Genomic DNA, 24,330 nt, shown 5'->3' with positions numbered 1-24,330 from the left:
AATCTATTTTCCACAAACCCTGTTCTACATTCTCCAGGCCTGAGATGTTGCAGGATTTGGGAAGAGGTTTAAAGAAATAATAATAATAATAATAATAATAATAATAATAATAATAATAATAATAATAATAATAATAATAATAATAATAATAATACTGCTCTAAACATCTTGCTGAACCTGTCCAAGCTGAGTCAACGGGGGCAGCTCTGATTTCATGCACCTGAATTCTCCAGATGATACATACACACCATGGGTACCTATAGGAACTGCTTGCCCCTAAATAACGCCATTTTTCAAGGTATTATAGTAACAAGACTCCTGTTCTTCCAAATGACGTAAGAACTTTGAAGCCTGAAAAGCCAGGAGCTGCTTTAAAAGCAGCAAATGCCAAAAGCTCGTCTTGTAAAGAGAAATAAAAAGGTTATTAAATGCAACGCAATCCCAAATTCAGCCTCGCTAATGACTTCAACGCACAAATAACAGGGGCTGCGGATCTGGTGGTGAGAAACACCAGAGGCGAAAGGGTCTTAAGAGAAACAATAATACCGGTTTTAACAAACACTTGCTTAAGAAAGCCGGGCAACCCTATCTATGACTGGATTTATTTTGGAACAACATCAGGGACAAAGCAAAAAAGCATTTTGATACCCTGGTGTATGTATTTCTGGAAAGATGAGGCCCCATGTCACTTGGGAAGGGCTTAAATAAAGAAATGTCATGGTGTCTAAACTCCCTTCATCTTCAACTGGCCCTGTCCCGACCCCGAAGCAGCGCTGACGCTGTTATTTCAGCGCTCGCTCCTTCCCGCTGCGCTTACATCAATGTGCCTTTCAGCAATTTTTGGCCTGGAACAAACGTTAGAATCTTTCTGAGATGGAACGGAGACAAACACAGGAAAGCTCATCAGCGCTAAATCCCAGTTCAAGGCCTGATTTATATTTAAACCAGCACAGTCAGATCTGTGGAACTAACTAAATAAAGACCATTTACTCCTGGTTTACTTACAGCCTACAAAGGGATTAAGTTAGAGAGGGAGGAGGGAGAAGAGTTGCTCGTCCTGGAAATACAAGTTTCCATACGCAGGGTTGAAACACTGGCGTGTGAAGTGCTGGATTTTATGGTTCAGCATCAAGTTGCTCAAAAGGGAAGATGCATTTTGGTCCCACACCAGGGTCAGCAGTCGGTTTGATGGATGTTAAACCTGCCCACAACTTCTCAGGTGATGGAGACATTTAAGTTTTGCATGAAGATCGAGCCGAAGCCACAGTCCCGCTTCAGGTGGGCATGAGACCAGAAAATGCTCCAAATATCCCTTTTTCAATCATTTCTAGACACTGCGGCATAGCCTGGAGATGTGTCTGTGGAGCCTTTTCACGAAGGGAACACCCCAATGGCTGCGCTATGGCTGGAAAAGAGCGACGTGTGCGGTGAGTCTGAGAACGTGACACAAACCAGGCTCGGGGATCCTTCCTGCGCTGTCACCCAGCGGCTGTGCTGCGGGATCCGTGAGCTCCGAAGCACCCGCAGCCTCTCCTCTCTCCGGAGCTGTGCTCTCCGGGGCCGCTTTTCCTCCAGCAAATGCTCTGGAAAAGCATCTCAGCAAGGCCAAGGTTTCCAGGATACGTTCCCAAGCGAAACCCGGCGCTTCTTGACCTCCACGTAAAGAAACATCAAACACCGCAATTCACGGACTAACCGGGGAAACTCAGCAACATCTGTTACGAGACCCTTGCACACTCCTCCTTCTTTTTCCTAATTAGAACCCCCCATGTGCTGCGGGACGGGATCCGGAGCAGCCTCACGATGCTCCAAATGATACAAAACCTCTCTGGTTAAGAGCATCTTACTACAAACACGCCTGTGGGTGAGAGAAGTTTGACACTTCCAGCTGCTCTGAAACAACGTTTAGGACATATATGCTTAAATACTATTACTTTAAAGCAGCTTCATGTTGGCAAATTTCAATACATTCCCTTAGCAACAGATTGTTAAAACGGAGGAAAGGAGGAAAAGGAGTCCCCTCCTCTTTCTGCTTGTCTCCCTGCCAAAAATATCCCAACTAAAAGAAAGACTGAAAATAATTGTGAAGGAAATATGGACGGACAAACCTTGCTTGGGGCTGCTGGCGGTGCCGCTGGTGACCTGGGGGCTCTCGGCGGCGCCGTAACCCGCGGGGCCGTGCTCGGGGAGCTGGCTGGAGAGCTGCGGAGTAAACACAGAACGGGGGAGAGTGAGCGTGGAACGGGAAAACAAGCGCCGGGGAGCACGAGCAGCGGGGAGAGGGTGGGGGGACAGGATGGGGTGCGGGGGGAAAGGAACATATAAAAGGGAGGGGAAAAAGGAGAGAAGATACACAGAGCGAGGGGATAAATTCAAAGAGTACACGGGGAAGGGAAGGAGGAAAAGGCAGCGGGAAAAGGGGAAAAAAAGGCAATTCCTGTTAACAAGAGCACGAGACAGTGCGGTTGTGAACACGTTTAGTTCGCCGCTGCACAGTCTGCAAAGAGCAGGATAAACACCAAAACGCCTGGAATTCTCTGCAATTGCAGTTTGAGTTTGGACTTGACTCCTTTATCAACTGAGCACTTCACACACCTTCCATATTTTAATGGATATTTATTTATTTATAAATATATTTAAAACTTAAAAACACCTGGAGTGTTGTGGTCAGTTCTGGGCCCCTCAGCTCAGGAAAGAGATTGAAGTGCTGGAGCGGGTCCAGAGAAGAGCAACAAGACTGGGGAAGGGACTTGAGCACAAGCCCTATGGGGAGAGGCTGAGGGAGCTGGGCTTGTTTAGTCTGGAGAAGAGGAGGCTCAGAGCTGAGCTCAGCACTCTCTAGAACTACCTGAAGGGCAGTTCTAGCCAGGGGGGGATTGGGCTCTTCTCCCAGGCATCAGCAATAGGACAAGGGGCCATGGGCTTCAACTCTGCCAGGGGAAATTGAGGCTGGAGATGAGAAAGCAATTCTGTGCAGAGAGAGTGGTCAGGATTGGAATGGCTGCCCAGGGAGGGGCTGGACTCACCGGCCCTGGAGGTGTTTAAACTGAGATTGGCCATGGCACTTAGTGCCATGATCTGGTCAATGGGCTGGAGTTGGAGCAAGGGTTGGACTGGATGATCTCTGAGGGCTTTTCCAACCCAGTCCATTCTGTGTGATATTCATTATATCCATTTACAGATGGCTAATGTGTGTACGCATGAGTAGTGTATCTATGTAGTATACTCGTTATTGCAGAAGGAAAATAATCCAGACTGGCTATATCTGTGTGGTTGTATTAAAAACCCCCCACCCAATGCCTTCTACAAACAGTCTGATTTTCTATCTATAAAAAACCAAAACTGCGAGACCAGCAGAGTCCCAGGAGTGAAAGAGCCGTGGCCTGTTGAAGAGATATTCTATTTTAATTTTAATTATGGCCTCACAATTAATGGGACAAACACTTGTGTCCATGAAGGACAAAAAAATCCCCTCTATTTTATTGCAGAATTGAAGGAAAACCTTAAGACCAAGTAAGTCCACCAAAATCACTTGTGCACGTTAGAGATGGGGCAAGTCGACTATTTGCATTTGCAAAATCAGATTGGGGAGGACGCCAAGAAGAAAACGGGGCTAAATGTCAAGGTAACGCTCTGGAGCGCAGGCGGCGGTACTGGAGCTCCGCACCCACACTGACCACCAGGAGACCACGGGAAAAAGGGGTTTTAACCAATTTAAAGCAAGGCAAGTGCTCAAAACATGGGTGTCCGGCTCCTTTGACAGGCCATCAGAAATCCAGACACAACTATCCCACCTCAGATCCAGAGGAAGCCAAAGAAAATCAGAGTTTTACAAACGAGTGGGTTTCCGAAACGCTTCCCCCTCACAAGATCATAGTTTCATTTGATGAAAAATACATGGGCAAAAGAATAAGAATCACAGGAACCAAGTGAGACAAGAAACCTGCGAGTCTAGAAACTCTGCGGGTCAGTCAACATGTTTTCTTAAGGCATTTGGAAAACAAGAATATTACAAAGCGATATAAATGGTACTTAAGTACTGACCCTTCGAGCTTTAAAATGGAGCGTTTAGAGTCTTTCCAGGAAAGAATAAACCACTAATACTGGTTCTGATGAGCGACGGTGCCGAAACGCTGCTCTGGGTTATTCCACCGAGCGAACGCAACGTCTGACAAACCCCCCCAGGAAAATAACAGCATTTCTTACTTTTAAAAGCTCTATGTGAGTCGGGAAATCCCGCAGCCACATTCGATACCTGCTCCTGGGGTTTATTTATCTCCCCATCCAAAAAAATACAGCGCGAAAAACAGCGTCTTGATAGAAATGTTTAACTGTTTCCCCCTGTCGCCGGCTTCTCTCGCAGAACTTCACAGCGTTTTAGCATTGGGCTTGTGGTATCAAAATTTTGGGGTTTGAGTCAAGGTAAAAAATATTTAAAACTAAAATTTGGAAAGTTATTAGGGTTTGATTCCAAAGGGTGGTGGAACAAGACGATGGTGACGACGTTCCGCTTGTCGTTATTCCAGGAGCTGCCCCAAACCCTCAGCGTTTCCACAGGTATTTCTGTCCTATGAAGGTCCCACTGACTGTTCACAGCTTCTATCAGCTGGAAAAAGGGGCAAAAAAGGGACAAAAAGCCCCTGTACATTTCAAGCACAGTTACAGCTGAATATTTGCTCACTTTAGAATATCCACCTCTACTGGAATTCAGCCACCGAGCAGTTATTAAGACACCATCTCATTTCATCTAAGATATTACTTGCTCCGAAGAAAGAAATTAGAGATGCTGGTGGGACAATAACTTTGCATTTCCTGGCTTAAATGGGCTTAAATGTTCAGTTATGTTACGCTAATGATTTTTTTCTGGGAGCTCTAGTGCTGTGATTAACAAAAGTGGCTCCAAGTACCTCATCAAAACGACGTCTGGACGTTAAACGACGACGTATTTGCTGAGAGGAGACAACTGGACATGGCTGCTGTGCTCTGAATATCAATTATGGCTGATAAAAACTCATACTTATTAACCTCCACTTGAAAATACATTATCCCGTCCTTTTTGACTGAATTGTAGTATCTTCAAATAGATTTCAGACTATAAAAATGAGCCGGTAAGTGCCGGGATTAGCTGCACCACCAATAAAAACAATCTGAAACGCTGTTTTTATTTCTTCCCCACTTCTAATGGGGAAAGTCACTCAGTACGAAGCAACAGGAGGAAGAGCTCACCAGCATTCCAACATTTTAACTCTTCTTCTTTTTCCTCCCATGGAAAACGCTCAAAAAGAAATGTAATTGATTCTATATGTAACCAGCTCTCGTCTCTTCCACACGGCTGCAGTCGCAAATCATCAGACATCTCTTGGGCAGAAAAACAACCTTTTCCGGTCAAGTATTGCAGGTTTTGTTGCAAAAACGCGGCTGGCTGTGAACTCCTCGATTGCGGCGCTTGGCGCTGGTCGCAGGAGAGAAAACGGGTGACCCAGAGCACACGGGGACACCTTGTGTGACAAAAGGATGCAGCGCAATGGCCAAAAGCCACAACTACCCTCTTGGTCTCTTGCCGCAGCCCGGTGATCCCAGTGAGGCTGCACTGGTCCAGCTGTAGGCTGCTCCAGCGCAAGGGTGTCTCTAGAGATGATGCTTCGCCTCGGCACAGGACAGTCAGCAGAAAAACCACCCGGACGCAGAGGGGAAAGTGACGTTTCAGCTCCGAAAGGGCCGTTTCACCAAAAAGTGGTGACGTGAAACTGGGAAGAACTTGGATGAAGGAGAGATCGCAGCCCAGGGTCGGATCTGCAGCCCACCCGTCACCTGGAGAACCGTCTTGTCTTCTCATCAGGCCCCAAGCACCAGACACCTCCAATAAACCACGGCCAGCTTCCACAGCTTGGGCCAAACCACGCAATTTCTCCTCGGATTGTTCAGAAACTGTAAGCTGAGCGGCCTGAGGCTCAGCACCGTGTCTCCCAAAAGAGAGGGACAACCAAGCCGCCGGATGGAGCCACCAGCAGCGACACTGTCCCCAATGCTCTGGGGAGGTTGAGGAGCGATTGTCTCTTCCTGCTGCACATGGGGAAGAGCGGCCAGAGGACAGAAACCATTTGCTAATTAGATAACGCAGCCACTTCCATCCCCAGCGGTTCATGTTGTGGTGGAACTATGTCCACACCACGATGGACCTACGTTGATGCCATGATGGACCCACGTTCGTGGCACGATGGACCCACGCTGGCGTCAGGACCGCTGGTTTGCAGGTCCGAGGATGCTCTTTTGGCCCTGGGTCCGAAAGGACTAGAACAGACCTGCATTTCCAATAAATTTAATTTCCAGGCGTTACAGGTGGACTTCTCTGGTGAAGCAGGACACAGAGATGGAGAAGGAGACAAAAGTGTGTGGCAAGAGATTCGTGAGTGATGGAAAATGTCAGTTTGGGATATTTACGCTTTTTCTTACATCAGAAAAAGGCATTTTTAAGGCTGAACACACAGAAACCAAACCTGTGATAGACTGATCACAGTTCTGTGATAGAACTCCTGAGCTACAGTGCTTCTGGTCACCCTAAACCAACGTTACTAAGGCAGGAAGACTTTGGTATGGACAGTGATGCAACTGAAGACATATAATCGATCACATGTATGATATGGACTTCCCTCAGGTACACAAGATTAACAGAAAAACATTTCTCACAAATATATTGGCTCCTCCTTTAACACTCAAAGTTGTTATGAGCTCTAAATCTGCTGCTGATCCAAAACCCAGGACGGGGAATTTGTAGCAGAGCTGCAGCTCCACGTTTCACAAGCTAAAAATGACCAAACTTGGAGGGGGAAAAATAAATCCTTGAAGAACGTTGACAATTTAGGCCCACCCGGGTGCGTGAGGCGATCGTTGGTGTGGATGGAGACCCAGGAATCGGGTCTAACGAGCAGCAAAGCGCCGCGGCCGCTCGCTCACCTGAGGTGGAGTGGGTGTGGAGGTGGGTCTCACGATGGGGGGCGTCGGGTTCCTGCTGCCCCCTCCGGACATTATTTCTTCTGTTATGTCCTTGCCTCCCTGGTTTGGATCCCGGATTCGGATCTACGGTAGCAAACACAGAAAGAATTCAAACGAGTCCCCCCGTTCCACGCTGCCCTTGGGGTTTATGGGGTGGAGAGCGCGGACAGGACGTCATCAACACCACCGGGCAGAGACGCGCTGCCTGGGAACGCTGCAATGTGCTTTGTTCCGATAACTCAAAGCACAGCACGTCACCCCTTCATCCCAAAGCGCTCATCAACCACACCAGTGGGGTCTAATGACCTGCACCCCGCTGCACAAGGCTGTAATTCACACTATGGGCTCTCCTTTTGGAAAACAACTTCACTGCAACTTGGAAAATGCAGCAGACGGTTCAGCTACAGAACTAACATTGCTGGTTAATGCAAAGTGCAGGAGTAATAAAATAAAGGCGCTGGTTTAGCCTGGTGTGAAAGGCAGTGACCCCGCTCCTGGTAACGGGGGAACAGCAAATCAGCTCCTTTTGGTTTTCTCTTCCACCTTGAGCAAAGTTAAAGCGACAAAACAGAGGGAACCAAACAAAACATACTGAGTGGAGGAAAGGGAAAGCACAAGAACAAACCGAAGTCCTGAGAAACTCATCAGCAATTAGGAAACAAGCGTTTTTTGAGCCCATTCACAGCCCCGAAACAGGAAGGAAAAGTTATTTTCCAAACTAAACCACTTGAGAACAGGCTGACTCGGAACTGACAGTCGAGACAATTGGTGTCACTGGATACGGGGAACAGTGAAACCAAGTCTTAAACTTCAATATAAGACCTGAAGATTCTCATAAACCTTAAATACACCAAGTCGTTAAGTGTAGAATGGTTTGGGGATTCATCAACTTCAGTATCATTTGATGTCTTCCTGACGCTTTGGGCAAATAAATACACACATGGTGCTCAGGATGGTGACAAGACAGGGGCTGCTTTTCTTTTTGATGGAGTTTTTCCGCTAAAGCATTTAATTAATCACAGCAACAAGGGCTGAACGAGTTGGCAGGAATTCCTGCCCTCTCCTCCTCCTGACAAGATTCCAGTGCCATTCAAACCAGCTTTCCCTGACCAAAGGTTCGTAGGACTCGAATATTTAACTAATAGCGCAGGTGGGCGTGTGTACGTATATATACTTAATTTTTCTTTAGTTTCATTTCTTCAGTTTGCAATTAGCAAATTGAAATAGCGCATGCAGAGAAAAGCGTTTAAAAAGCCTTTTGCTCTCCCTCTTCAAGAACTCACCTGGTCACCTTCACCTGGTGGGCGTCCACCACTCTCAATGGGTTTAAATCCCATTCATCTCCAATTCTCACCAGTGAATTCAGAAAAGAGCAAGTGTGGTCTCCAAACCTCTACCCTTGATACCGTCGTGTGTTCAGTTTCTTTATGTCCACGACTTACCAGTTTTCTACCTTTTCTTTTTTACCAATTTGAACCAATTCCCACCATTCTCCCAACTGATCTGAGTTTGTTCATTCCCCAGCTCTTGGGTACAACTCTCGAGCAGCGGCGCAGGCGGCTGAGGATCCCACGCTGCTTTCATTTATATTTGTTAAAAAACCCAACAAAAATCTTCTCCTTTTTGTCTGGCTGGGATGTCAAACTCAGAGCAGAAAGTCCCCATAGATAGAAACCCGTAAATAACACCCACCGCAGCATTATCCAGTGTTTAATTACACTTCGGTGAGAAAGGCAAGACTCAGCCTCTCTGTGAAGATTAAGCTCAGTTTCAAGCTTAGGATGGTTATTAATGGTGTTGGGTGTTATGAGCAGGACAACTCTCCGCCGGGCTGGGTGGGTTCTGACCGTCACTCACCGTTTTTTTCTCTCTCTTGGCTGGCGGCGGCTGCTGCTGCTGCGTAGGCACGATGATGGGAGCCGACGGGTACACGGGCTGACTCGGGTAGAACGGCGTTCCTGGGAAACGAGGGGAAATCCAGTTGATTTGGGAACGAAACAAACCCAAGCGCAACCGGCCACCTGCTCCTTCCCTTCAAAATCCAGGACGACACCAAGTTGGGAGGGAGTGTGGAGCTGCTGGGAGGCAGGAGGCTCTGCAGAGGGGTCTGGATAGACTGGAAGAATGGGCTGATTCCAATGGGATGAAGTTCAATAAGGCCAAGGGCCGGGTCCTGCACTTTGGCCACAACAACCCCTGCAGCGCTCCAGGCTGGCACAGAGTGGCTGGAGAGCAGCCAGGCAGAAAGGGACCTGGGGGACTAATGGACAGGAAGCTCAACAGGAGCCACCAGTGTGCCCAGGTGGCCAAGAAGGCCAATGGTGTCCTGTCCTGCATCCAAACCAGCGTGGTCAGCAGGACAAGGGCAGTGATCCTTCCCCTGTGCTCTGCATTGGGGAGGCCACACCTGGAGTGTTGTAGTCAGTTCTGGGTCCCTCAGCTCAGGAAAGAGATTGAAGTGCTGGAGGGTCCAGAGAAGAGCAACAAGACTGGGGAAGGGACTGGAACACAAGCCCTATGGGGAGAGGCTGAGGGAGCTGGGCTTGTTTAGTCTGGAGAAGAGGAGGCTTAGAGCTGAGCTCAGCACTCTCTAGAACTACCTGAAGGGCAGTTCTAGCCAGGGGGGGATTGGGCTCTTCTCCCAGGCATCAGCAATAGGACAAGGGGCCATGGGCTTCAACTCTGCCAGGGGAAATTGAGGCTGGAGATGAGAAAGCAATTCTGTGCAGAGAGAGTGGTCAGGATTGGAATGGCTGCCCAGGGAGGTGCTGGACTCGCTGGCCCTGGAGGTTTTGAAACTGAGATTGGCCATGGCACTTAGTGCCATGATCTAGTCAATGGGCTGGAGTTGGACCAAGGGTTGGACTGGATGATCTCTGAGGGCTTTTCCAACCCAGTCCATTCTGTGATTCTGTAATTTCCAATGCCAACTGGTAACCAGCCTCTGTTTTCTCTCCCCCATCCCACTAAACCAGAAGCTGATGCTCCGTAACAAGCAATTCAGGGATTAGTTCCTATTTTCCTCCATGAACAGAAGAACCAACCATGTACATCTATTTCCAAGCTTCTGATACCACAGGCAGGAACGTAGAAGTGGCCCATCCTCAGACTCCTCTGACCGACAAACAGGTGGGTTTATTGTGGGGTTTTTTGCCTTTGTAGAGAAATTCAGTCAAACCATTACACAAAGAAATTGCAAGGTCAACCGCAGCCTAGTTTGAAGCATAGCCAGAACATTTAATTACAAGCCCTGTTCTTCTCATGCTGCAACACAAACCAGCACAACCGCGGTTACTACTGCAAAATGACACCGCGTTGTGGATTATGTTCATAATATCCAGTGCAGTTTCATTCTTTTTTTCTGTATGGAATAAGACCGGCTCAGAATGCCCGAGTGCTTTAAAAATGTGCCAGACATCAATGAAGGTGGTGGAATAGAGTTGTTTTCTGTCCGTGGATCTGATATCAGGTGAAGTTGTACAACGGTGCTGGGTCTTCTTCCTTCTGCACGTGGTTGGGGATGGACCCTCTGCTTGCATTTATATCTGGAGAAATCTCTTTTATTCTTCAACTGAACCAACCTTTAAATGGGAAAGAAAATCTGTATCCTGTGTCTGTAATCAAAACAGGAGGTCAAGGTGGCAATTAAGGCGGCCTAGATGACTTGATAAACTTCTCATTTTGAACTCCAGGGCAGGCAGCGTGGCCTCGGGACACAGAATGTGTCCCCATTGCTTGGGAAGCAAAAATCCTCCATAAAACACCGATGAAGCTTCAGACTCTTGCGACTGAGGCGTTGGCCAAGCGGGCAGGCGCACAAGGTGAGTCTGGAGAGAACGAGAGGCCAGGAGCAGGTCAGGGAGCCCCGCGACGCGCTCAGAACCTTGACTTCTCATTTCCTAGAAACCCCATGGAATCGGCCGGTAGGGCCGTCCCGGCCAGAGAGGAGATTTTCCTCCAGGAAGACTTGAAAAGAAAGCAAATGCTGAAATGCTGAAAATCAGCTTCAGCGCAGAACTACAGCTCCTGTGGCAACACGCCGGGTGTGTTTTCCAGCACAACGCCCTCCGTTCCTTTTGCCTTTGGCGCCTCTCCAGCCCATCGACGCCCCAGTCTCGCTCTCCCTCCCATTCAGCATCTCAAGGCCTTTCCCAACGCAGCACGGAAACCGGTACAAAAGAGAACGATAAACCGCAAAACCGTTGAAAACAAACGCGCTGGCCATCTTCACACGTTTTGCCTTCGGTGGTATTTTCCCCTTATCGTTTTCCGTCCCGCCTGCCAAGCCGCGATGATTTTACCGTCCGGCAGCCACGCTCGCCACCAAGTCCTGAGGTTTAAGGGAAAGGCCGGCGCTGGGTTGTGAATTTAGTCATGTCTTAACACCACGAGCAGCTCCTGGTGAGACAATGAACATCTTCAAGCCCTGAATAAGTAGCGAGAGATCAACAGGAGGGAAAGGTGGAGGAGCACAAGCAAACCCGTGATCCCAGGGGCTCTGGTTTTGCTCCACAAGCGCAACAACCGAAAACTAAAAGATGACAGAACTCTGTGCAAAAAAACAGGCGCTTTCAGGAGCAGAAAGGAACCAGGAGGGAAACTTTTCCAAATTATAGAAGTGAAGACAGATAAATGGCATTCGGCAAGCAGAACGGAAGAAAGCAGACCCGCAACAGCAGAAAAAATGAGGAATACGGGGGAATTTCCTCATTTAGCAGATGGGGTTTAAAGAGCCATTGCAATATTTCTGCTATTTTTTCTAGGATAAGCCAACAGGAAGTAGCTGCCTTATAATTGCTCTGTCTCCTTTTATTCAGGAATTGCATAACCAGGTTTGAAGGCTTCATGGCAACTTTTCAAAGGAGTCTCATTAGCTCTATATACACCAAATACATCTAAAAAGCTATAAAAGGAAAAAAAAATAGAAAGAATCCAGACCTTTTGAAATAAGTAGGGAAGGAACTGGGGCTTTTCTCCCCTTTAAAAGGAATCTGGATTTGTGAACAGCAAATAGGTGGTTGTGCCAAGGGCGAGGGGTTGTCGTTCGGCCCACAAGGGAATCACGCGCTTGAAATGTCCGAAGCGCCAACAGCTCCACGCAGGGAAGGGGATGGATCTCTGCCCCAACAGATGCCGGGATGCCCGTGAGCAATCAGTCCGAAATACAACTCGAATTTGCTATCGAGAGGCGAAAACCCTTTGAAAATAGCACATAACAGGGTGACGAGGAGAATCATCCCGGTGGATTTTTCAAACGTTCCCATAAATGAGCAAGAGAAGGTAAGATGATAAAAAAGAAGCGATACACATGATGGCAAGATACTGCATTGTGCATCGCATCCAAACACGCTGGCGGGAGGTGACTTGTTTGGAATATCAAAACACAGATCACACAGAAACCTTTAGATGGGTGTATGATGTATATCGTCCACGGCAACGTGCTGGAATTAAGAAAGGACTTAATGACTTTGTGTAAAGGACGATCGCCAAGAGAAGACGCGTCGTGGGACATGGACGTGGGGTCTGCAAACGGGGACCAAAGCGGTCCCGGCAGAGCGAAGGATGTCGAGGTGCCGGCGGGAGGGATCTCGGCGCTGAACACACAGCCACCCCGGTTTCAGGCGCAGCTTTGGAGCTCAACACCTGCAGGAGTCAACCAAATATCCCAAATATAGCGCACCAACCAACCACAGCCCACACGACAACGTTGGGCAACACCCCAACCCCTTCGCTTGAGAAGAGGCAAGACCAGGACGTGTCCGTGAAAAGGGCAAATTTCAGCCTGCGCGTGGGTTCGACTGGACTAACTTGATTTTTGCAGTGTGTGAGCGGTGAATCAGAGCACGGGGCTTGTTCTTTTCCCCTCACTGAACACCGAACGGGGAACGCAAGGAAAAGAAACGCTAACCGGGAACATACCCAGGGCACAGCTCAATGGAAACCTCACACTCACGATACCTTACAAAATAATAACGATGGAGCAGGGAGGAGCAAATAAGCTCTATTCTTGTCCACATGTGCGTCTGGGTGTCCCTGCTGAAGCACTCGCACAAACGATCCTCTGTGACTGTGAATTTTCGGGAGCGCATAACAAAAGGCTGTGACACAACCACGCTGAGCGGCTGTTTGAACACCAACCCAAACGCTAATCCGTCCGGCTCTTATAAATCTTCAGCTTTATGACAGGAAAAAAAATAAACACACCTAGAAAATACTGTTTTTCAAAGAAATCTCCAAGTAGAACTTACCGTAGGCATTGGGGAATTCTCCGGGACCTGGTCCTGGGTAAAAGGGTCCTGGTCCGGGGGGCTGCACAGGGTACTGCTGGGGGGGCCCGACATACGGGGGGCCGCTGGGACGGTACTGGGGGGAAATAAGTAACCATCGCTTTACAAAGAGTCTGGCAACTTCATACTGTTACATAAACTGTAATTGAGGCCCCCCAATCAATAAGGATCTGATTATCAGTGGGTTTTTATCAGTGTGGATTTTCCTGCACCTCTTATCACTGTTCACAACGGAACAACAGGATAACAAAGACATTAAACAAGATTACAATGCCTGTTTCTTCATCTGTACTGTAATTGTATTTTTGATTAAGAAATTTAAGTGTTTTAGATTTAGAAATGTCACTGTCAAGGACGGGTGAGCTGTTTCACCTACAGACAACACAGGGAGGACCTGAGAGCTCAAGTACGAGAGTCATTCCTCTGCTTTCAGTAGCGCTGTGTTCTTATAAGGCCCAAGGTTTTAGAGTAATTGTGGAGTTATTAAGTCAATTTAGGTACATTTACAGCGCTAAACATTTTCCCAAAGCCAAAACTAGAATTCATTCTTCCTGCCTCCACGCTCAGAAGAACCTCCCACCAAAAAAAGGACAGAGGCTTAAATATGCGACCATCGGCTTAACTTCACACCCCGAGACCCTGCGCTGGGTCTTGAGATGATCGGGATGGAGCGAACGCTGCTTTGTTTTGGCGTCTGTACCTGCGGAATGCAGTACTGGGGGCCCTGAGGCATGGGGTAGGGCATGGGCAGGTGATTGACCATCATGATGTGCTGGTTGGTCTGGTACACGGCGGTGGGCGTCTGCGCGCCGGGACGGATGGAGGGGCTGCTGTTCTGGAGGGTGGCTCGCGGCGGCTGGATCTGCGGCCTCTGGAAAAACTGTGGCGGGGAAGAGAGAACAAAGAACCGGTCAGACATTCCGGGGAAAACCATGGAAATACGGTGACAATGGTGTGGGGATAACGCTACTTCCAAAGGGTTGCCACGCGTTCCGAAAACTGCAGGACAATTGATGTTGATAGCAACATCGTGCTATAGCCTTCTGTTTTCCAAGGCAGAAAAAATAAGCTTTAAACTGCAATAATTGTTTCTATCTACTGAGTTATAGATATATAGATATATATACTTTCTCTTTTTCGGAGAGAAAGTGAGAAAAATTACTTTTGTCAAGCATATTTTTAATAAGGTGAGTTGATGGCCAAAAAAAGCCACCTTATAAATATGGGAGGGGAAGAAAACATCAAGGCGCCTGTTCCAATGCACCTCCAGAACAGCTAAAAAGCCGGATTTTACATAGAGTTACAGAATGTCCTGAGTTGGGAGGGACCCAACTCCTGTCCCTGTGTAACACAACAAGAAGTTCACACCTTGTGTCTGAGGGTGTTGGAAAATGCTTCTTGAAACCTGTCAGGTTAAAGAGCTGAATAAGCAGATTTTTGCGAAGGCCAGAAGCGCCTCATGTCCATAGAAATGGAGGCGGGTGACTTGTCCTGCCCTTGGTTTTCAGAAAGCTGGCAAACCACAGTGGCACCCAACTTTGTACCGCGCTGCATGGAGTGATCCCCGCGCATGGACCGCGCCAGGACACCCACCGTCATCCAATGGCACCCATTGGTACCCAATGGCACCCACTGGTTCCCAATGGCACCCACTGGTAGCCAATGGTACCCACCGGCAGCCAATGGCACCCATTGGTACCCAGTGGCAACCACTGGCACCCAATGGCACCCATTGGCAACCACTGGCACCCATTGGCAACCACTGGCACGCAATGGCACCCATTGGTACACAATGGCAACCGCTGGCACCCAATGGCACCCAATGGTACCCACCGGCATCCAATGGCACCCATTGGTACCCAATGGCAACCACCGGCACCCATTGGTACCCAATGGTACCCACCGGCACCCAATGGCACCCATTGGTACCCAATGGCACCCACCGGCACCCAATGGTACCCACTGGCACCCACCGGCACCCAATGGCACCCATTGGTACCCAATGGTACCCACTGGCACCCAATGGCACCCACTGGTACCCAGCGGCACCCAGTGGCACCCACCGGCACCCAATGGTACCCACCAGCACCCGGGATGGACTCAGGCCCTGGAAACCCTCGCTCTGGAGCCTTCGCGATCTCCAAACTCGAGTCGTTAAGATTTGCATCAGATATTGACACGTTCGCTAACGGAGCGATGGTACCGAGTGACGGAGACACTTATGCCATGCAGAACCAGGAGTGGAAATTACCTGTATAGGTCTGAATCCTCCCTTCAAGAACGAAGCAAGAAAGCAGCAGGAAACAGAAAGAAAGCCAAGGGAAGAGCTTACAGATCAGTAGGAAGAGCAGGATTTCACATGCACCCTAATCGCACACCATTCCATCCTGCTTTGACTCATCTCTTATGGAAACAAGAAATAAAGACACTAAACTGGTACCAAGGACTCTGCCAGAATCCCAAGGCTGGGGCACAAACTCCTCTAGACAAAATTTATATAGAAATATAAAAGCTTTAATAAAAAGAAAAAAAACCCAAGCAAACCATGAGTAACTGCAGGAAATACGATACTATGGAAACACTTTGGATTTACTCTGTTCCTAAAGCATCAAACGTTTGTTTCTGGTCTCTCAGTGACACAGAGATAGTAAATAAAGCAGAAACCCTTGGGATTCGGTCTCCACTTCTGCACCAAGACTGCAAGGATAAGGAACGCCATGGATTTCATCGTTCAGCAAAATAATAATAATAATAATAGTTAGGTCATCACACATCACATCGAAGACTGATGAAATGCATTGATGGAAATAGTCTGATCATGAGAAGAAAAGAGACTGGTGACCAGTACAGAGTGATGGGATGAACTGGGCTGGTCTGCCGGGAGCGCAGGTGGGTGGAAAGAAGCTCTGGTGCTTCTATATGGGTATGAAAATGAGCTTAAAATGGTCATTCTGGCGCTGCTGAAGATTTCTGACACCCAAAGGTGTCCCCACAGCAAATCCAGGAAAGCCCCGGATGACTCGGAAATCCGGACACCGTTCAGAGCGAAATGTTTTACACCCCACCCTGTTCATCTGGATGAAGAATTGCGACCTGATCCAGGACAGGGCAAATGTTGGGGAGAAAAGCTTGGCAGCGCGGGTGCGGAAAGCGAACCAGAACAGCAACACATTCCCATGGCCGCGCTAAGAAAAACCAACTGCTTGTCCAGATGTGGGGGAACCACCCGAGCGCTGCACGAACCCCACGAATCCATGGGGAAAGTAACTACAGTCTGCAATGTTTCAATAGCCAAAGACACCAAAAAGTGCAAAAGTCCTTTTGTCCTTCACTGCAAATCGCTGAATAATGACTATTTCTAACCTGGTAGAGCAGAAGTCTCTCTAGAGTGGGGTGTTGGGGGGGAAAATAATAACCCACATAATTCTGTGTCTATGTGGAGTGAAAATGGGCAGGAGGTTGAAGCGAGACCCGTCTCTCCCGAAGAAGCTGCAGGAGATGGGAGACCTGCACATGAACCTGCTCCTGGAGCTTCTGCTGCAATAACGTCACCGAAACCACCACGGAAAACCTGACAGAACCAGAAACTCCTTCTTTATGGATCTTTATGGATTGCTGTTCGTTTTAGCTGCTGGTGCCTAGAAAACCATGGTCACGGTGCCATGGGAGCGCTGAGCAGAACGGGGACGGCTGGTGGGGAAAGTCCGGGTTGAAAAACCAACCTCTCAAAACCAGCCCCCAGCATCGCAGAGGCGGCTCGAACCCGGGATGAGGAACAAAGGAGGATTTCGTTACCAAACGGGAGATGGACACAGCCAGAAGAAAAGCAGATCCATGATTCCATGCAACAAGACCGGCAGAAGCTCTTGGAAGCGCCACCCACAACACAATTTAATTACTTTTAGCTGCTCCGCTTCTCGTAAGTAAAACTAAAATTCTCAAGGAAACTCAGTATCATCAGAGCACAGTGCATCTGATCAGCACGTGGGGTTTACTGCTCAAAACAATTTAGTTGGCAAACTGATTCATGCTCCGTCCTTGTTCCCGGCCCTCCAAAGCCAAGATAACGATGCTCAAAGTCATTCTTTGAAATGTTTCAATATTCTGACTTGATTTGCTGAAAAATTCATCTTGCAGAGTCGCAGACGACATTTCCAAGTCATGCTAATGACGTCCCGCGGGAGAACACCGGGAGATTGAAACCTCATCTGTTTTGTCTCTGTTTCTTCCGATGAGCAGAGGACTCGGAGCGGAGCGCACGCAGAGCATGGGGAGCAGGACCAAGGTGCCGTGGGCAGGTTTCCGATAGAAACCTGCGCTACACCAACCCTCCCTTCAAAAATCCACATTAATTCCTGTGCCTAACGATGGTCAAATCAGTGTCAAATGTTCTAAGTTGTTCAGCAACCAGTGAGGACCTGAGCTTGGTCCCAGCCCTTATCTCTTAATCTCTGTTAGGCAGGGATCCTGTGGATCATCTTGGAGTCAGGACTAACAGGCAATAGGGGCTTTTATTATAATCATTATAACAGCTTTTTCCTCCCGCTATACTTACAGAAAAGCACAATTAAACCCCTCTCAGGCATCGCTTTTATCGGCTGGTTTACTAAGCTCTCAGCATCCTTCATCTCCCTGCTCGAGGGAGAATCGCACCCGCGCTCCACCAGCGCTTCCCAGTACCCCCAGTACAGCAGCGACAACTCCCTCTCTCAACTGGGAACATTCCAAGTGGTTTATCTACAGATTGCAACGCACGAGGTGTTGCATTTTATAGAATAAAAGCTCGGCACTGAAACACCAGAGCCGTGCAGGTTGCGCCTCCCGCCCATCGCTTTCCTCCTTGCGCAGCATCCCCGTGCCAGACACATCTTCCACTAAGTTTGCTGCAGACACACACCTGCTAATTGGGCCAGAGTAATTAACACTGGTCTTAAGGAAATCCGCTACCGACCTCTCAGCACTACCCTGCCATTTACTTCTTAGTCACTGCTATATACACCTGCCCCGATATACTTTTATTAATCATCATCTTCTCCTGCTTAATCCCCTCCCCACACGACCCTGTGTCGAAAGCCTGTGGCCGGCCACGCAGATAAGAGCTGTGAGCTCGAAAAGTCGATGATCACAGGGAGCACCAACCTCCTCCTGATAACCCGCCACTCCATTTTCATCGATTTCCTATTTTCTCTGTGTTTCTAAGCCGTTGCTCGCAGTGACCTGGCAGAGCAGCGCTCCCTCACGCTCTAAAAGTGATGCTGAAGAATCCAATAGAGGACTGAAAACAAACCTGTGCTCAGCTTAGCCCGTCAAACAACGTTCACAAGCACCCGGCTCTTTTTTTCTAGATTGGATCAATGTAACGGGTCCACAAAGCCCTGCAGAGGGTTGTGGAGAAGTGAAGCAAAAGGAAAACTCAACAAGTTGTCAGCAAATCAAACCACACAGCCAAGCTCTCCAGTTGAGCTTCTCACACCCCTGTTATTAATGTTTAGTCTTTTTGGTCCCACCAAGAAGGCTGGTGGGATAACCCGACCCTGGCCTGGCCGAGGAGGCGCCTGCACCGGCAATACGGCAGGAACCACGTCTGCTTGCAGATGAAAACTGGCACGTGATTGTCTGTCCAACCTCACCACAGGCACCGGGCTCAGCTGAGGAGCCGCAGCCTTGAGTGGAAAGATCTGGTGCCAGAAGCTGCAACAGAAAGTCATAGAATCCCAGACCAGTTTGCGTTGGAGGGACCTTCCCAACTCCCCCAGTGCCCCCCCTGCCATGAGCAGGGACATCTTCAGCAGCTCAGGGTGCTCAGAGCCCCGTCCAGCCTGGCCTGGGATGTCTCCAGGGATGGTTCAGCCACCACCTCTCTGGCCAACCTGGGCCAGGCTCTCACCACCCTCAGCGGTAACAACTTCTCCCTCATGTCCAGCCTGAATCTCCCTCCTTTAGTTTAAAACCATCACCTCTTGTCCTATCACAACAGGCCCTGCTCAAAAGTCTGTCCCCTCTTTCTTCTCAGCCCTTTTTAAGTCCAGAAAGGCCGCACTAAGGTCTCCCCGGAGCTTCTCTTCTCCATCCGAACACCCCAACGCTCTCACCTGTCCCCCAGCAGAGCTGTTCCAGCCTCGGGTCATTCCTGGGGCTCCTCCGGCCCCTCTCCAGCAGCTCCATGTGTGTCTGTGCCGAGGACCCAGAGCTGGATGCAGTTTTATAATTTACTAAATGATAAAATGGGTTGGGGGCGGGGTGGACAAAACCCCTTTTTGTGTCAACCACGGGATTTCAAAGCTCCTTTCCGTGGTTGTGGGTGCAGACGGAGCAGCGACTACGGCAGCCGTCCCTGATCGCTTTCCAAGCGAGATGCTCCAAAAAGCTACAAAACACTTAGTCCTGAGTCATCCCACGGAAAAAATCCCCGTCCCCTCCACATCACGAGGCTGTTTAACAACAGCACATGGCCGAACTCAGCTCTCTGCTGTACAAACTGCACCCAAAAGCCCTCGAGTAACCCCCAGCTAAAACTGGTACTAACACCAGCAACCACACTCTATACGAGTCTGCAACAACCAGCAAACTAATCTCAGTTTAAGTCAGAGCGGGAACTGTGGCATGTCAGTTCATACTTGTTCTTATTGCTGTTTTTAATTACACATCCATTTTAAAATAACCCGTACGCTCCTGAAGTCGCCTCTTAAATTAAGGACTATTCTGCATTTGGGATTAGAAGGAAACAGTGATTTTGGGTTGTGCTTGGGGAGGATCAGAAGCAAAAGCGACTCGGGAGCCTCATTCAGACAAACCCGGGACGTTCTGTGCATGAAGCTGGAACCAGAGCGAACCTGGGCAGGACAGGAACCGGCTCCGCTCCAGAGAAACACAAGTTGATGGGATATTTTAAGATATTATACTGGAACAAACCACCCCGTAGGGCCCGTTTTCTTTCTCCCGTGAGACTTTCTCAGGTGTTACTGGAATCGAGGATTGCTGATCCACATTGAACTTGGCATCAGAACCACCGCACCCTTTGCCATTTCATTGGAACTATTAGCACAGCATCCTAAAGCTCATTTTAATATTCTACTTTATAAAGAGTTTAATTACACTTTATCAACTGCCCATCAACACCAGGACGGGCATTCTCATCTGAGAGAAAACTGCTTTTAAAGTTACCAGTTGACTTCAGGTGCTTAATTTGAGGAAAGACCTAATAATTAGAGGAAATAACATCAAAGAATAATCCATTATTTGACTGAAAAAGACAGAATCAATAGGAGGTATATGTTCATAAAAATCACCCTGGGACCAACACAGGAACTGTTACAACCCTCATCTTGCTGCTTTCTTGGAAGAGCATGTTATGTTGTCGCAACAAATATTAACGCCGTTACAGTCGATTGATGGACTTATTTACCACTTTTTATGTTATAAAATCTCAGTCTCTACGCCTATTACTATGTTACACAATTTAAGTTTAAGTTTTCCATGTGAAAATAACTGTTTATTGTGGTCTCAAAGTTTTGGGGTTGGGATGAAGTTGCTTTAAAAGCCACGACCTGCATGGATCGATGGCCAAAGTCCCTTTTTCCACCCCAAACCTGCACCACGGGCAGCGACTTTTGGATTAAAAGGAATAAACAGCCCGTCCTGATCCTGCATGTGATGGATGTAACTGGGAATAGAGCCTGAACTGCTTTTCATACAGCGATAGCTTCTCCAGAATAATTATAAGCAGACTGCAAATGTAACTGCAACAAATGTAAATATGTAGTGATGAAAATCAGGAAAACGCTTGGAAATGACAAGTTCTTTCCAAAACACTTGGAGATGATGATATTTAACCTGCAGGAGGGGCCATAATTGGGTCCGAAGGCAAGTTTTATATTGATTTATGACAGGTGGGTGGTGGAGTCACACCAGCAAAGCCACAAAGAACCGAAATCCTTCCCTCAACACTGCGCTGCCTCGAGCCTCGTGCTCCAAAACCCCCTCGCACCGAGCTCAGTAATTTCTATTACATTGAATAATTTGCCTTAGTAATGACTTAAAGAACTAACGAGTTTCTGAGCAGCATAAACACGGAGCCGAAGTGAAGGCCAAGAAGAAAAGTATCTAACAAGACGCTGATTCCATCGCTCCCCGCGGTGCCCGGTTGCCCTGCAAACATCCCTCTCCATGCACCAAAATCCGCTCCTCCTCCCTCCCATGGCGCTCACCTGCCAGCAAACAAGCGCAAATGCCTCCTTCTGCCTTTTAAGCCTTTTTTTCTGGAAGGATGCTGCTCTATGAGGTGAAAGCAACAACGACGATGAGGTTTTTGGGTGGCTGTGCCCACTTAACGCACTTACCTGCTCCCCCGAGGCAGGATTGCCCCGGGTGCTCTGCTCTATCAAACCGCTCAGACCAACAGGAGCAAAGTGAGACCAGAATAATTCCCCTTCCGTGCCTTAAGCTCCTGTCCTGGCATCACCGGAGTTAAAGGGATTTTGGTTCTCCTGTTAACTTGGTGGAAACAACGTGTTCTTCCACACCAAGGGAGGGAAAAGCGACACGGGAACGAGCGAATCTGGGAGAACATTGCTGTGCTGGCCGTCCCGCCCATCGGTGCCACCTCTGCCCATCGGTCCCCAAGAGGTGACCGAAAAACCAACTACAGCACCGTGCTGAGGACGGGAGGGACTTGGGCAGCTCAAGAAGTTTTTGGGGTATTTTTGATACCCTGAAAGTGCTGCCCGTGAGTTCCGTGAGCTATTCCTAATTGTCATTCTTCTTAATCAAGTGGTTCCTCATGAAGTCACACAGCGGGAATAACACAGAGATCCCTACAGGTCTGGCTTTTGCAGGGTAAAACCAACATGAAACAACGTAATAACATCACCAAGAAGAAACAAGAAATGTGCTCCAAGCATGAAAAATCTGATTTCCTGTGGATGTGAACGCCCGGTTCTCATCAACATCTTCAGCTCTGGCACCTCCATCCACCCGCCAGTTTGGGAAACACTCAGCAAAGCTTCTAGCGACTCGAGCAAACCTCAAATACCTGTCCACGATCCCTCTGGGTTCTCCTTTCCTACGGAAAGGCGTTAATTGGGGTGGTTAATGAGCGTGGTGACCCCGATCGAGGATTGCAAGTGTTACTGTGTGCCGCGAGTGGCTTGTTAGCGGGTTACGCGCGTGCTAAAAACTAATGGGGCTGGTTCAGAAACGAGCCTGGGTTCTGAGTTAGTGGGTGAAGCGCCTCCAACCACCCGCCCCCCCCCAGGTAATTAGTGTAGGATGCAAACGAAGGGGCGGGTACTGTACCTGGTGATGGGCAGGTCGAGGCCCCGCTGCAAACTGGGGAAAGGCGGGAGAAACAAACACAAAAGGAAAGGCACAAAGAGTCAGAAACACCACAACGGAACCAAAATGTCACACTCTATGCAAAATAAACCCACAAGAAAAGAAAAAAATAATTAAAAAATTTAAAATAATAATAATCATAATCATAATAATAAACCAAACCACAGAACAGTCAAAAGCTTTGTGGCAGGACAGTGACAGACAGGTACTGAGATTTAACATGGTGCGCTGCTCGAGAGCCAAAGCTGCTGGGTATGTAAAGGCGCTCTATGAACGCAGGCATTCCTCATCCTGCCTGAGAACAGCAACCAGTAAAAGAAAAAGGAATAAAACCAAAAGAACAACTCAAAACAAGCAGCGGTGGAGATTTTAAACCGTTTAAGGCGGAGGGAAATGGTTAAAGCAGCCGGACTCGGAGCTGTTCCAAAGGTTTGGTGGGAGCGGAGGATGGAGACTGATGGCAGCAGAGCCACGGGCCGCGTCCCGCCGGCGGGAAAACCCTGCGAGGCAAAGACCGGCAGCTCTTTTCACGTACACACAGTGTTGTTGTGTTTTCAGCTTGGGTTTTGTCCATAATTATCACAATCTAACGCTCTTGGGAGCCGGAGCCATTGGCTGGATGGAGATCGGGAGCTTCTGGTTCCCTGAGCTCAGGTCACTAAGTCACCTCCCATCCACTCGGGTTCCGTCGGGGGGAGCGTAATGGGAATTTAAGATGCTCAGTAAACATTAAAAGCGTTTTCCAATAGGTAACTGATTGTTAAAATCGAAATAAAAATGAATGCAAGAAATGGAAAAGAGAAATAAAGATGACGAGGTATCCTCTTCCATCTTTTAACCCTTAACTCTCTGTGTAACGAGCAGAGCTCCATGACGAAATCTATTCATAACAGCTCCAACAATTAAATGGAGCAAATGAAATGAAAACCTGCGGTGGTTTTTGAGCCACCACGTGGCCAGTGTGATGGTTCAGTGATGAGCTCAGCCCACCCGCACCCTCCGCCTGCCCAGGGTCAGCAGTGCTGCCTCCTAATTACTTATCTCCTTAATAAGAGATCTTTGCGGTAAGAAAAACGCCTGGGGTTCACTTGCAGCTCTACCTCCCAGATAGTTTAATGCCATCAAATGTGAAAAGCAAGGTATGAATGTTCACTGGTCCAGGTGATTCCTTCTACCTTCACCTCATTCCTTCTACCTTCACCTCATCGCGACACTTGGGCGAAAAGTCATCAAAACCTTCGGAAACAAGAAAATATGCGCAGACTTTCTCTAGCGCGAGACTAAGGAGTGAGCTGCACTGATTCACCGCTTTTCCCACCCTTCGAAAACTTTCCCTAAGCCTTATGTTAAAGAAAAAAGGCAAAAAGCACAATTATCGTGTAAGATGAAAGAGCTACAATGTCAGTTTTCGTAGCGAAGCGCGGGCGAGAAGCGCTGGGGGCTCTCAGCATCCTCACAGGGCTCAGGGGGACGAGGACGGAAGCAAAAAGGTGTAAAAACCTCGTGTGGCTTCATTTCAGGGCCCGAGTTCCTCTCTGATCACTGTTCCACAGGACAGATTCCTTCTCGCCGTGTTTAAAACTGGAAGCTTATCAAGATGCTAAAGTGTATTCCGCAGTGAAAAGTAATATGCGTTACAAGGGGAAAAAAAAAATAAAGAAACAAAATAAAACCTCAAAGTTAGTGAAAAACGTCCTAATCTATTTTGGTCACCATT

General features: G+C 48.3%; 1 protein-coding gene across 6 annotated transcripts in view; it reads right to left on the bottom strand.

Moving 5' to 3' along the window:
* Positions 1–24,330, bottom strand: part of EIF4G3 (eukaryotic translation initiation factor 4 gamma 3) — a 128,647-nt gene that overhangs the window by 44,875 nt on the left and 59,442 nt on the right. For 3 of the 6 annotated variants that reach the window (XM_082070107.1, XM_082070108.1, XM_082070110.1), the window contains exons 5-10: positions 22,575–22,607; positions 13,981–14,160; positions 13,242–13,356; positions 8,851–8,951; positions 6,955–7,077; positions 2,109–2,202 (exon numbers count right to left, since the gene is read on the bottom strand). In XM_082070107.1, the coding sequence (XP_081926233.1) occupies positions 2,109–2,202; positions 6,955–7,077; positions 8,851–8,951; positions 13,242–13,356; positions 13,981–14,160; positions 22,575–22,607 (646 nt within the window). The remainder of the gene's footprint in view (positions 1–2,108; positions 2,203–6,954; positions 7,078–8,850; positions 8,952–13,241; positions 13,357–13,980; positions 14,161–22,574; positions 22,608–24,330) is intronic. The other 3 variants (XM_082070109.1, XM_082070112.1, XM_082070111.1) reach the window with 1 other exon arrangement.

This window comes from Streptopelia decaocto (genome assembly GCF_964273445.1).
Source record: "Streptopelia decaocto genome assembly, chromosome: 20".
Classification (NCBI taxonomy): domain Eukaryota; kingdom Metazoa; phylum Chordata; class Aves; order Columbiformes; family Columbidae; genus Streptopelia; species Streptopelia decaocto.
This window is presented reverse-complemented; position numbering and strand designations above follow the sequence as displayed.